This window comes from Stegostoma tigrinum, chromosome 32, assembly GCF_030684315.1.
Source record: "Stegostoma tigrinum isolate sSteTig4 chromosome 32, sSteTig4.hap1, whole genome shotgun sequence".
Lineage (NCBI taxonomy): Eukaryota > Metazoa > Chordata > Chondrichthyes > Orectolobiformes > Stegostomatidae > Stegostoma > Stegostoma tigrinum.
Genome location: NC_081385.1, coordinates 10,581,275 through 10,595,705, shown reverse-complemented (window position 1 = coordinate 10,595,705; position 14,431 = coordinate 10,581,275). Strand labels below are relative to the sequence as shown.

General features: G+C 39.6%; 1 protein-coding gene across 1 annotated transcript in view; it reads left to right on the top strand.

Moving 5' to 3' along the window:
* The first annotated feature begins 863 nt into the window (after positions 1-863).
* The window catches only part of LOC125467018 (POU class 2 homeobox associating-factor 2-like), a 62,251-nt gene continuing 48,683 nt past the window's right edge, over positions 864-14,431 (top strand). Inside the window, exon 1 of the mRNA XM_048562324.2 lies at positions 864-1,011. Within this exon, the coding sequence (XP_048418281.1) occupies positions 1,002-1,011 (10 nt within the window). The 5' untranslated portion in view covers positions 864-1,001. The remainder of the gene's footprint in view (positions 1,012-14,431) is intronic.

The window sequence follows — 14,431 nt, the reverse complement described above, 5'->3', positions numbered from 1 at the left end:
TAAAATATGCTGGATTGGTTGAATGAGTCCTTTTTTATCCACGTGATCTTATGAAATCAAGGACAGAAATAACCTTTCAGCGACCCTCTGACACATGCTGTTTGCGGTCCTATTTTACAACATTGTAACAGAAAGTTAGGCTGGCATCCAGAGTGAATTTAGTAATACTGCGAACATAACTAGCTGAGCTCTCTCAATATCACTTTAATTTTAATTCTTAAAGGCCACGTTTAGCTCTTGGTATGATGTTTTGGATATAGCAACTAACCTTTTCACCAATGCAATACTTTACTTTGTTTTATACAAACCTTTTTCAGAAAACTTCTTTATTGGGCTCCAGTCTTTATCTTTTTGAATAGCTTCTTGCTGTAAATCAGTGGCTGTTTTCACAGAAATTTAAAATTCTAATAATGAAGATTAAAGGAGGTGATGCATCTGAGATTCAGTGGATTGATGCTTTGGAAAAACATTTGCAATACCCATCTGGAACTAATTGGTCAGTTCACTATTATTATTGTGACTGAGATCAGCTACGTTATCACAGCGCAAAGATCACACCTTGGGCCATTTTGCCCTGAGGACAGTGTCTTCACTTCTGACATGCAGTTGTAAAACATAAAATGTGTTATAATCTCGCAGAAGAAAAATATATAATTCTCTAAAAAAGGTACATATTAGCTTTTTGAAACAGACACCAAGTAACTAATGGTATGTTTGACTACCATCCAACCATCTATAATGTTAATGCAAATTCCAGAAAATCAACTGCTGGCAAGACTATTTGCATTTAAACAAATTGCAAAAGGTCAAACTATTTGCTGTATTGTATTGATGTACCTGAGAAATAGGTTTCAGCAGACCCACAACACATTCTGCAGTGGTACAATGTTCTAAAGTAATTGCTGTAAATCTTGCTCATCAAAGTCGCTTATTTTTGAGAATAATAAAAAGGGCCACATCTATTTGAGTTTTTGAACTAATTCCATCCATTCTGCTGCAACATGGAAACTAGTAAGTATTACTTCATTACCAGACATTCTTTCATTTATTGAATATCGTTAGCATTGCCTGCAAAAAGTCTCGTGATACAATCTTTGTATGACAACAATGGGAGTTGCTTTTTAAAAAAAATTCTAGTGTTTAAGTTCAGAATTTATTCAATTTTAATTATCAATATTTTTAAAAGAAAAATTGCCCTTTTGAATTTCACTCATATTTTGAACTATTGAGATACTTTTTGTCCATGAATTTGAAACTAAGACAAAATGGCTGTGAGTATATCAGTAAATCCTCACTCTAAACTAACAGAGTCTGCCTTCCTCATGGACATGGAGGGACTGTGGGCCCTGGGGTGACACTGAATTGGCCTCAACAGCTAAGTGAACTGACGGCGCTGTTAAATTGATGCTGCAACATGATACTGATGGGCACCTAGCATCCATTGAACCTTGTCCTGTAAGGAGTTAACAGTGGCGGAAACGGTGAAGGAGCAGAAAATTGGCAAGGCTAATACAGTAAACAACCATAAAATACCATTTCACAGAGAATGACTGAAAGTACATTAATATGTAATAAACTTCAATGACAAGAAGAAATTACATGTGGAAAGTAATTTAGCTCTGTAATTTAACTACAGTGGTCTGATCAGCTCCACTGAATCTCTCTGGTATATTTTTAATATAATTCAACCACAAAAAAACAGAAACCTTGTTTTACTGAATAAGACAGTTTACTCAGTGATACATTAATAATTGTTTATATAATAGAATTTCCAGCAACTGTTATGGGGAGGGAAGAAGAAGGCATGTGTTTCTGGCATAGGACTTGTGCTAACTGAAATGTTGAACTGGTAAATGGTTATGGATGATTACAGTTGCAAGACATTGACTGTCCTTCAGAAATTTAGAAACAATTCGATTAAACTTGTAAGAGACAAAAGCAAAAACTGCTGGAAAATTTCAGCAAGTCTGATAGCATCTGTGGAGAGAAGTCAGAGTTAATGTTTCAGGTTGAGTGATCATGGAAGGAAAGTTTTTAAACATTCTCAAATAAATAAAACAATGAAGTGTGGATGCTGGAGATCTGAAACACACAAAAACAGAAATTGCTGAAGAAACTCATGAGGTCTGGCAGTATCTGTTGAGGAAAAACAGAGTTAACTTCTAAGTCCAGTGACTTTAATGAGAACTACTCATAGAATTACTCTCAAATATGCCCCAGAATCTTTCAAATCATTAAATCGTTCCATTTTTAACAATGACTTACACACTTCTAGTTTTACATTCTTTAAGTTTCTTTGAGAATTCTCTTTCAAAACACGTAAGAAAAATAATTAACAACATTGAAGGAGGGCCAGATTTTTGCGAGGGATCTTTCAAAGCCAAATGCTACAAAGGGTTATCGACCATTTATTAATATGAAGATCGATTTTTGTATGTTTGAATGTCCTGTGTCCGATTCAGTATTTTGTGACTGCTTAGTAAGAAATGTTCACTCTGTGTTGTAGCATTCTTTAAATATAATTTAATTTTTATTAAAAATATCGTCCCCCGCCCTAGTTCCATTCCTGTCTGCACTGACACTCATTATCTTGCACATACTGTTAACTCGGTTTTCATTCTGAACGTAAAAATGAACATATCTTCTATTTTCGTGTATTGATCATCTTGTAAATTAGTAAAAGTGCTAAATTAATGATAACGTGGAAAGAGGTGTTTCTTTTCCCCCGACTCAGCTTCTGAAATAGACCCAACGTTACTGCTTGTGGAAGGTCAAGCTGAGAATTCATCTATTTTTAAAAATGAATTAATTTCTCCGGCGGTGCTTAAAAAAAATACGTCCAGACCAGACCCCTAAATTTTCAAACCATCCAGAAGACAAATGCACCATTTCAACTCCGCACAGAGATGTTTTACAATGTCATTATGAATAAGGCATGGTGTTAAGAGTAGATGGTTCCTATTGCACAGGTAAATCTTCTCTGCTGCAGACTGTATGATGTGCAATTCGGATGATGTGCACCTTTTAATTACATCAACCTGAGGTTTGGTTGCAAATCCCTGGTTTGGTCTCAGAATTGCCTTACATAACCTACCGGAAAAAAAATCTTGCTTTTCGGTTGTTATTTATTTTAAAGAAATGACAGACGATGTGGCAACTTTGAACGTAGTCTCTCTCTCTCTAAAAACACAATTTTTAAAAAATGGTTAATTACAGAGAGAAAGGAATCAAGTAAGCTCCCATAAAATAATTCCAATCCTCCCTCTCATATGTGTATATTATTCCTTATGCACAGTGTTGTTCTTTAAACCATTGAGAAGTTTGACTCTGCTATTAGTCTCTAAGAAATCCGAATACAATGCAATTAAAGTTGTAGAAACGTATATTAAAATCAATTAAGTGTGTTTATTGAAGCATGGAATTAAACACTGCGCGAAATTGTGTTTGAGAGTTTGTACAGAAATTAAGTTTCAGAAAGGAGACTGTACGCTCAGGTCAAATTCCTTCGCAACTCTCATTCTGATACATATTTAAAAGTGACACCTCTTGAAACACGAAGCCAAGAGGACTTTTTAAATTAAAATAAAAGGATGATTCGAATTTGAAATAGACTAGGTTTAAGTGGCGACTGATTTTAAGAACAACGTATTGCAGGGCTCAGCTTGGCAGGAGAAATAGACGTGTTGAGCAAACCATGGACCCACGAAATCTCTATCATTCTAAGACAGGATTTTAAAATAAGTTTTATTACAAACGAATTTTTGTTGAAATCAGTGAAGTTTTCAAGGGATTTTATTATATATCTTTGGCATGAAATCCTTTGTCTAAGTTCTGATCCCAGCAGATATTATTAGTGGTTGTTAGATCTCAGGCAGAAATACAGTACATGAATAGGAAAGGTTTGGAGAGATAGGGCCAGGAGTAGGCAGATGGGATTAGTTTCATTTGGGATTATGTTCAACATGGAATGGTTGGACTGAAGGGTCAGTTTCCTTGCAGCCTGATTCTATGACTATGACTGTATAACTGCAGATGCTGGAGATCTGACACAAAATCAGAAATTGCTGGAGCAGCACAACAGCATCTGTGGAAAGAAAGATGATTGAACCTTTGTAAAGAGCATTGGTTTGGCCTGTTTTAGAATACTGCATTCAGTTCTGGTCTCCTTGCTGTAGGAAAGATGTTGTTAAACTTGAGAGGGTGCAGAAAAGATTTACAAAGATGTTGCCAGGGTTGGCAGGTTTGAGCCACAGGGAGAGGCTGAATGGGCTGGGGCTATTTTCCCTGGAGCATTGGATGTTTATAAAATCATATGATGGCATGGATAGGGTGAATTGCCTAAGACTTTTTCCCAGGATAGAGAGTCCGAAACTAGAGGGCATAGGTTTAAAGAGGGGAAAGATTTAAGAGGGACGTAATGGGCAACTTTTTCATGCAGAGGGTGTTGCATGGATGGAGCGAGCTGCCAGAGGAAGTGGTGGGGGCTGGTAAAATTACCACATTTAAAAGGCATCTGGATGGATATATGAATAGGGAGGGTTTAGAGAAATATGGGCCAAATGCTGGCAAATATGACTGGATTAATTTAGGATATCTGGTCAGCATGGACGAGTTGGACCCAAGAGTTTGTTTCCATGCTGTATATCTCTATGTCTGTGTGAGTCCAGCGGCTCTTCTTCAGAACTATTTGCAACTCAGAAGAAGTGTTGACTATACTGAAGCAGAAGTTGTGGGGTGGGGTGTGTGAAGGGTTGGAGGTGACACAGGGACAGGGCTGTGGGAAATGGAGAGCTGAGTGGATCTGTTGGAGTTAGAGCTCACAGAGAGAGAGAGAGAGAGAGAGAGAGAGATGAACTGGCATATGATAATGATACAACACATTGATATTTACTGAAATTATGATGAATCTTCAAATGTTCATGGATCATTACACACGATGTCATTTACTTTCTGAGGAAGGGTCACTGACCTGAAATGTTAACTCTGATTTATTTTCTCAGATGCTGCGCTTTTCCAGCAACTTTTGTTTTTATGTCTTTACCTATTTTTCTGTTTTTCACTGTTTCTCCTTTTTCTTCTCTTTTTTAATCATCGTCTCAGGATTCTTGTGACTCAACCCTGGTAAATGCAACCCTCTTCTCTCAGCTATACTCACCTTCTGTACTACCAAGTAATCCCCTCCTCTGATCTCTTTGCTTCTCTTATTCACCTCTCCCTGCCCATTCGCCAGTTCATTTTCTTTCTGAGGTTTCCTGGTTGGACACTGTGAGCAAGTGCACCTTCAGCTAATGTGAAATTACGTCCCCTTTATGGTCCTAAATGAAAGACTCACTGCACCATGTGGTGAAATTGAATTCAATAAATGTGCTGACTTGAATTTTATAGGCAATCACCAGCCACAATAGCCTCAAAAAGCGGGACTTATACACTGAATGGCAGGGCCCTGGGGAGTGTTGTCAAACATAGAGACGTTGAGACACAGGTTCTTCATTCCTTGAAGGTGGAGTCATAAGTATACAGGTCATGAAGAAGGCATTTGGAACACTTGACTTTATGGTCAGTGAATTGACTATGGAGTTGGGATGTCATTTTGTGTCTGTAAAGGACATTGGTTAGGCCACTTTTGGAACACTGCATCCAATTCTGGTCTCCCTGTTATAGGAAAGATGTTGTTAAACTTGAGAAGGTGCAGAAAGGATTCATAAGAATGTTGCCAGGTTGGAGGGTTTGACCTATAGGGAGCGGCTGAATAGGCTGGGATTATATTCCCTGGAGCATTGGGTGTTGAGGGGTGACCTTATAGAGGTTTATAAAATCATGAGGGGCATAGATAGGGTGAATTTCCAAAGTCTTTTCCCAGAGTAGCAGAGTCCAAAACTTGATGGCATAGGTTTAAGGTGAGAGGGGGGACAGGTATAAAAGGGACCTGAGGGGCAATTTTTCATACATTAGTGATTTGTGTATGGAATGAGCTGCCAGGGCAAGTGGTGGAGGCTGGTACAATTACAACATTTAAAAGGCATCTGGATGGGTGCATGAATGGGAACTGTTTATAGGGTATGGGCCAAATCCTAGCAAATGGGAATTAATTTATTTTGGATATCTAGTTGTCATAGATGAGTTGGACTAATCTGTTTCAGTGCTGTATAACTCTATGACTCGAAGTTGATGGATTATCGTAATCATGATGTATCAAGACAGAGTAAGATGAGAGAATCCACTTCCCTTATAGGAAGGGTCAAGAACGAAAGGGCACTCATTAAAAGTGTTTGGAGTGTGTGTTCCTACTGCAGAAGATAGGGCACCATTATTAAATATGGCTACCATGAACAATCTATGTACACACAGTTGCAACCAGGATGTCACATGATTCACATTAAAGGTCACGACAGTCACAGCCATTATCATAGAGTCATACAGCACAGAAGAAGCCCTTCAGTTCATCGAATTGGCACTGGCGTATCTGCACTAATCCCACATCCCAGTATTTTCCCTATGGCTTCGATCATTATCACATTGATATTTGACACAATCTGAAGAAGCAATTGTTATGGCAATTGAAGACTCATTCAAATCAACCATGCAGTGCTTTATTCTTTGCCAATGGAAATCCATTTTTGAGTATTCAAAAAATAATAAATTTTGACTCCAAGTTTGGATCAAACTGCTTTATATTGTAGATATGTTCGGCATCCTCAGATTGCAAATGCATTGTGGGAGAACTTTTAATAGAAAAATGGACTGTTGTGTTAGATTTTCTTTTTAGAATAATTCATCCGAAAATGCTTGGATGACCTTATTTACATTTGTTTATAAAACTTGGTGCTTTGTTGTGGGAGTGAGCTTGCATTTGAAAGCAGCACCATGATTGTGCACATGGTAATGGCCATAATTACGGAGAAAGAAACCATTCAGAGCAGAGTCTAGATAGGGCCCAGAATGCACTGTCTCTGAGTGTGACAGAGTTTGATTCAATCATGGCTTTCGAATCAGAATTAGAAAATTATCTGAACAGGAAAGATTTGTAGGGCTATGTGAAAAGGTGGGTGGAAAAGGTGCAGATCTGGTATGAATGTAATGGAGCAAAATGTTTAATTATTGCTGGAAGGAGGCACGTTTGTTGAAGTTTTTGTCTTGCGTTCATCAGAACATTTTGCAGGAAATACCAAGTTTCAGTGAAATTAACATTAATACTGTAGGAAATGAGAATGTTGATTGGTTTGCAGAGTCCACCTGCCAATCTAAAAGACTCATCCTCTCATCAAGTAAGAGTATTGTTTGATTTTTCACATTTCCTGCAAATTGTCCTGCAAGTGAAAAATGAAAAGTTTTGACAAAATGTATCTTTCTTTCATTATTGATTTGGTTTATTAATGTCACCTGTACCAAGGTACAGAGAAAAATGCTGTCTTGTGTCCTTTATAGACAGACCATACTATATGAGTGCATCAAGGAAACAGAACAGAGTACAGGTTACAGTGTTACAGCTGCCAAGAAGGTGCAGAGAGAGATCAACATTAACATTTCAAAGGTTCATTCAGAAGTCTGATAACAGCCGTGAATCTGTTCGTACACGTATTCAAACTTTTGCATCTTCTGCCCGATGGAAGAGGGTGGAAGAGAGTATGACCAGGGCGGTCGGGGTTTTTAATTAACTTGGTTGCTTTCCCAATGCAGCTGGAAGTGGTCAATGGTTGGGAGGCTGCTTTATACTTGGGCAAGATCATGCAGGTTTCCACTTTCTCTAACTCTGGTACTTGAAGTTCACATCAAAGGCTAGGTACTGAGGAGGTTCCTACAGAACTTGTTATATTGCTAGATTTATATTTATGAAAGAATGGCTTTATACATGATTGCAATTCTCCTAAGTACCTGAAAACAATTACAATGAATTATTTGCAAGTGCAGCCATGTGTTATGTAGGCTAAAAAAGTAACAACTGTGGGAAGATCAGAAAGAAAAAGGAAGCCTTGAGAATTTATTAGATGCAAGCTCACTGACAATCCTGGAAAACATTGGAATTTCTGATTAGAAGTGGATAATCCAGACCAATATTTTAGATGGTTCGCAAATCAGGTGCTGATTTTTGGCTGTTGAAGAATCTTACTGTAAGCAAATTCAGTGCAGATATGGAAGGAGACAAAGAGATGCCAAAATGGTCGACATGTGCAATCAAATGTGTAAAATAATTATGAAATGAAAGCATTTTCATTTGATAAAATTGTGACAACAATTAGCAATTTTATGTACTCACTGATACCAAAGTGCCAGTAAATTATAGGATTCAGTCCAGATGACTGTGATTTATTATAGCAAAGGTTGTGATGTGAGCAGAAATATCTAGTAAATTGAGCATTCATATTGATTGCAATGTAGTTTCAACCTCTTAAAAAGTCACAACAAAGTTTCTTTGGTCTAATGATCCAACTGAAAATTCCAGAAATTCAGTTCTTTTTTAACTGTTTTGTAATGCAACAAGAGGATTGTCATTCTAAGCTGTTATTTTGCGAAGTGCATGGGGTTTTACAGCTACATCACCTTGGCTCAATTGTAGCAATCCTAGATCAGAATTAGGCAAGTAAAAAACAGCATATGATCGACACACATCAATATTAATTTTAAAATCATTGAACAACTTGTAGTGAGGAACATCTACGTCAAAAATTTTGAGTAGCTACAAGGCGCTGGCTAATTAATGCTGCTCTGCCTTTAGCTTAGCAAAAACAGCATTACATTCTCTTTATTTCACTTTCTGTACATGATTTAACCCTCAGTAAATGTCACCAGAGTTTCAGAGGGCCGTTCTCTTAATAGAGAGTTAACTGGTGGCAATTTAACCTGAGGGTTACCATGTCTCAGCTGAGAGCTGTAGTTGAGAAAGTGGGACCTTTGTGGTGACCACAGCAAGAATTGAACCAATGCTGTTGGCATCGCTCGACATTGTAAACCAGCAGTCACTCAACTGAGCAAGCCAACCCTTAACATAGACAAAAACAGAAATAGCTGGGAAAAGCGAGTTTTGAGAAGATTTGTAGCTCAGGTTGAGGTTCTGGATGTGAGTTTGGTCACTGAGCTGGAAGGTTAGTTTTCAGACGTTTCGTCGCCATTCTAGGTAACATCATCAGTGAGCCTCCGACGAAGCGCTGGCGTTATGTCCCGCTTTCTACTTATCTGGTTAGGTTTCCCTGGGTGTGCCACCTCCTCCTGTGACCATACACGGTCGCTTCTCCCAGATTTGCCCTTGACTTTGGGTGCCGGTTTGAGGCGTTTCTCTTTCCGTTGAACCGGGTGCCTGTGCCTCTCGTGTCGACCAAGGCCTGACTGTGTTGAAAACCGTTGATCACACGCGCTGCATGCAAAGTCCCCAGTTGGGGGTTGTATCATTCCTTTGCATTTAGGATAATGGCAGGCTATTGAATGGTATTCCTCTGCCTTATCGCAGCGTGAACATTTTGTTTGGATGTTCTTTGGGTAAGGAAACCTAACCAGATAAATAGAAAGTGGGACATAACACCAGCGCTTCGTCGGAGGCTCACTGATGATGTTACCTAGAATGGTGATGAAACGTCTGAAAACTAACCTTCCAGCTCAGCGAGCAAACTCACATCCATAGCTGGGAAAACTCAGCAGGCCGAGTAGCATCTGTGGAGAGAAAGCTGAGTTAACATTTCAGGTCCAATGACCCTTCTTCAGAGCTCTCACCTTCACCTGGTCCAACACTGGTTCCTCTCTTCCCTTCCTTGACATTTCTGTTTCTATTTCTGGGGATAGGGTGGCCAACTATACCTACGCCAAACCCATTGTCTCCCATAGTTACCTTGAGTATACATTCTCACACCCTGCTACCTATAAAAACTCGATTTCATTCTTTCAGTTTTTCCGTTGCATCTGTTCTGATGATGCCCATAACTACCAGAGAGCATCAGAAATGTCCACCTTCTTCCTCAACTGAGTATTCCCCACTACTGAGGGCAACAGGGCCCTCAGCCATATCAGACCCATCTCTTGTGCTTCAGCTCTCACTCCTTCACTTCCCTCCCACAAAAACAATGAGGGTTCCATGGTCCTCGTTTTCTATCCCACCAACATCCACATCCAAAAGATCATCAGCTGTCATTACTGCTACCTCCAGGCACATATTCCCCTCCCTTATCAGTCTTCCAAAGGGACATTTACCTCTGGGAGTCCTTCTTGTGCTCATTCTCCACTCTCAACACCTTCATGGCACCTTCCCGTGCAATCACAGAAGGTATAACACCTGTCCATTCCCTTCCTCCCTAGCTAAGGCTCCAGATTTACCTTCCAGGTGCAGCAGCAATTTACCTGGACTTCACTCAATCTAGTCTACTGTGTTTCAGTTTTGAAAAAGGGTCACTGGAGACGAACGTTAATTCCGCTTTCTCCATACAGATGCTGCCAGACCTGCTAAGTTTTTCCTTCAGCCACAATGGTTTAGCTGGTCATTTATGCTTTTACTCTGTGGGACCCTGTTGTGTACAAATATTGGCTGATATAACAAAGTCACCACACTTTAAAAAATAGATCAATGGTTATGAAATGTTTTGCAGTGTGCTGAGGATGCAAATGGTATTATATAAATGCAAATTTTGTTTTTGCTAAGTTTTATGCACTCAACAGTATTGCTCTGATTTGACAGCAGAACATTGGGCACTTTAGGGCTCAGTCTATAATAAGTAAATCTTGTTTGTGAAATTAAGATAGAAATGGTAAGTGGGCACTGTGCTAATCTTCTGCTTCCAAAAGTTGAGCGAATTAAGACTAATCTTCAGAACATGCGAAGTATTGAATTGCCTCTCTTTCTGGAATTTGAGACAATGTCATTTCCTATATGTGACAACTGGCATGTCAATTAAATTTGGTGACGCCACTTGAAAACTTTTTCAGCAAATGTCATTCAATCAGCAGGTTATGGTTTGGAGAAAGACAGAAAATTTTCCTTGTTCTAGTCACTAATGACATCAATGGATATAGCGAAAGTGGCTTGGAGGTAGATGTTCAGCCATGATCTAGAATTGTGCAGCAGGCTTGAGAGGCTGAATGACCAACACCTGCTCATTTATTTCTATACATTTTTTATTAAGAAAGAATGAAGTCTGAAATACTGCAAAAACCCACGGTTTGGGATATCTGTGAAACTGTAGCTCCATAGATTGTCTACTGAACTATAAAGATGATGGGAAACTGGGTCTGAGAATCTTTGACATCAAGGCCAGGATTTCCAATGAGTCCCAGCCAAAAGCTAGGTTATTGTATCATCCTGTATGGCCATAAAGGCAATGGTTCAGGCATGAGAAAACGAAGGAAAGTTGAGTGCAAGAACAATAACAGCACACACACACTGATTAAGCGAACAGGAAATGTTCAGATAAAGAAGCAACAAGTTGTGGTATGGTTGTATTTGGACAGAGCTTGCTTTGTATTTGCTGTTTACTTTCCTCTTACCAACACAAGCAAATCTCATTCTCGGTCAACTAATTTCCCTGGAGACACGCTTCCTTTTGTTCCACTGATCCATTTAACAGCAGCCATCAGGCCGACCTGATATTTGAATAGAGATCTTTACAAATAACCCCCAGGTGCAGGTGTGGGTTAACTGCAACAGGTTCACTATACACCAGTTTTAAAGGTTGCTTTGTGCAGAAGTGAGTGGTTAGCTTCTCTTAATTATAGCACATAAGTGGTTTGTTCAAAACTCATATAATAACACTTCCAAACATATGCTTTCTTGACCTGTTCCCTCTTTGAGCCTACTTTCTTTGATACATCAACGTCACAATACAATGGCTCAGTAGCCTCAGTAAAATTACATTTCACATTGTACTGTAGAAAATAACATTATTTCAAAAGCAGGTGTGAAAGTATATTATTTGTGTTTGATTCACTGGTGTTTCCTTTAATCTTCTGATATATATGCATTATAATTTTAAGTATGACCATCTTCAGTGCAGTGCTGATTACAGGACTATCATACAGCACTGTCAGAGCTGCATTTTGGATGAAATGTTAAATGAAGCTCTTTATGCCTGCTTGTGTGAATGGAAACGGCCCCATGTTACGATTTCAAAGTAGAGCAGGGGCGTTATCTTTGGTGGCCTGGACAATAAGTGCCCCTCAATGAGCAAATCCAAAACAGACTATTCAGCCATTAAGAAGTAATGTCTAGTTCCAGAGGACTCTGTTCTCTCTCCAAAGAGATGATTAGTGCTGGTTTAACTTGAGAGGCACCACGTCTCATATGATGGGAGATGGTTGAGAAGGTAATAACTTCATGGCAACCTCAGCTGGGACAGGAATTGACTCCATGATGCTGGTGTCATTCTGCATTGCAAGCCAGCCGGCCAGCAAACTGAACTAAATGACCCCTTAGTCCCAGTCCTTATCATGTTGTTTGTGGGAGGTTTCTCTGTGTGAATTGCATTTTATACCTTTGAACAGTGATTCCAAATCAAAAGTTCTTCATTAGCGCAATGTACTTTGAGACGTCCAATGGTCATAAGAGGCATTACATAAGTGCAAGTCTGTAATTTTACTCTAGTTAGATATTAGTAAAATGAAGTCAATGGCCTGGAGCTTATGCTTTTTGGGCTAAGTCCAAGTCTTTTTATTCAATCCTGGGATGTGGGCATTACTGGCTGGGCCAGCATTTATTGACTGTCCCTAGTTGCCCTTGAAGGTGGTGGTGAGCTGCTTCCTTGAACCACTGCAGTCCATATGCTGCAGATAGACTCACAAGGCCATTAGAGAGGGAGTTCCAGGATTTTAACCCAGTGACAGTGAGGGAATGGTGATATACTTCCAAGTCAGAATGATGAGTTACTTGGAGGAGAAGTTGCAGATAATGGCATTTCCATAAATCTGCTTCCCTTATCTTTCTAGATGTGAGTGAGCATTAGTTTAGAATGTTCTGTATAAGGAGCCTTTGTGAATTTCTGCTGTATGGTACACACTGCTGCGAGTGCGTCAGTGGTGAAGCAAGTGAATGTCTGTGGATGTGATGCCAATCAAGTGGGCTTTTTTGCTCTAGATGGTGTCAAACTTCTTGAGTGTTGCTGGAGTTGCACCCACCCACAAGTAGGGAGCAGTCTATCATGCTCCTGACTTCAGCCTTGTGATGACTTTGGGATGACAGGAGATGAGTTACTCGGTGCAGAATTCCTAGCCCCTGACCTGCTGTTATATCTATGATTTTTACATGATGAGTCAGTTCATTTTATAGAAAATTGTGCCAAATTCAGTGATTGTAACACCATTGAATGTCAAGGAGTGATGGTTAGATTTTCTCTAGTTGGAGATTGTCATTGTCTGGCACTGGTGGGTTATGAATGTTATTTGTCAATTTTCAGTTCAAACCCGGATATTGGCCAGGATTTTCTACATTTGGATATGGGCTGCTATCTGAGAACCATAGAATTCCTACAGTGCAGATAGTGGCCTTTCAGCCCATCAAATGTGCACTGACCTTCTAAAGATCATCCTAGACCCCAGCCTATCCCCACATAGCTAATCCACCGAGCCTGAACATCCTTAGGCACTACAGAACAATTCAGCATGGCTAATCCACCCCAATGAATTATGAGGTGTTTTGAGCAATGCTGAATGCTGTGAAATCATCAGCGAACATTCTTATATCTGGCCTTATGATACTGGGAAGGTTGTTATTGAAGCAGCTGAAGATGCCTAGGATGCATCCTGAAGAAATCCTGCAGAGATGTTCTGGAACTGAGATGACTGACCTCCAAGAGCTACACAGTGTTTCTTAGTCTGAGGAGAGTTTATTCCTCTAATTCTCAGTGACTCCAGTTTTGTTGGGGCTCCCTGATGCCATTCTTGGTCAAATGCTACTTTGACAACAATGGCACTCACTCTCATTATATCTCACCTCTAGGCTTCAGCTCTTTTATTCATGTTTGAACCAACACTGTAATGAGGTCAGGAGAAGTGTGGCCCTGACAGAACTCAGACTGAGCTGCAGTGAGCAGCTTATTGCTGCGCAAATGCTGCGTGATACCTCTATCCTACTGATATGCTCATTCATGCCCTTACTACTTTCTGACTCTATCCAGTTCTATTCCAATAGGGCCTCTTCCCTTTCACAGCCTACATCTTCTGACTTTAGTCACAAGGCTGTTATATATTTTTATAAAGACAGAAGATACAGAAGCTTAAACACACCCTCCAACAGGTTCAAGAATAGCTTCTTCCCTGCTGTTATTAGCCTGCTTAATGGGCCTCTCTAATTTCAAATTTAATGTTGACCTTGCTCTCCTGCACCTCCTGTGCAGTTGTAACCTTGTATGCCTCGCTTAGTCTAAGCACCCTATGATCGGTATGTCCTTGTTTGTTATGATCTGCTCGTACTGCTTGCAAAACAAAACATTTCACTGTACTTTGGTACAAGTAACAACAATAA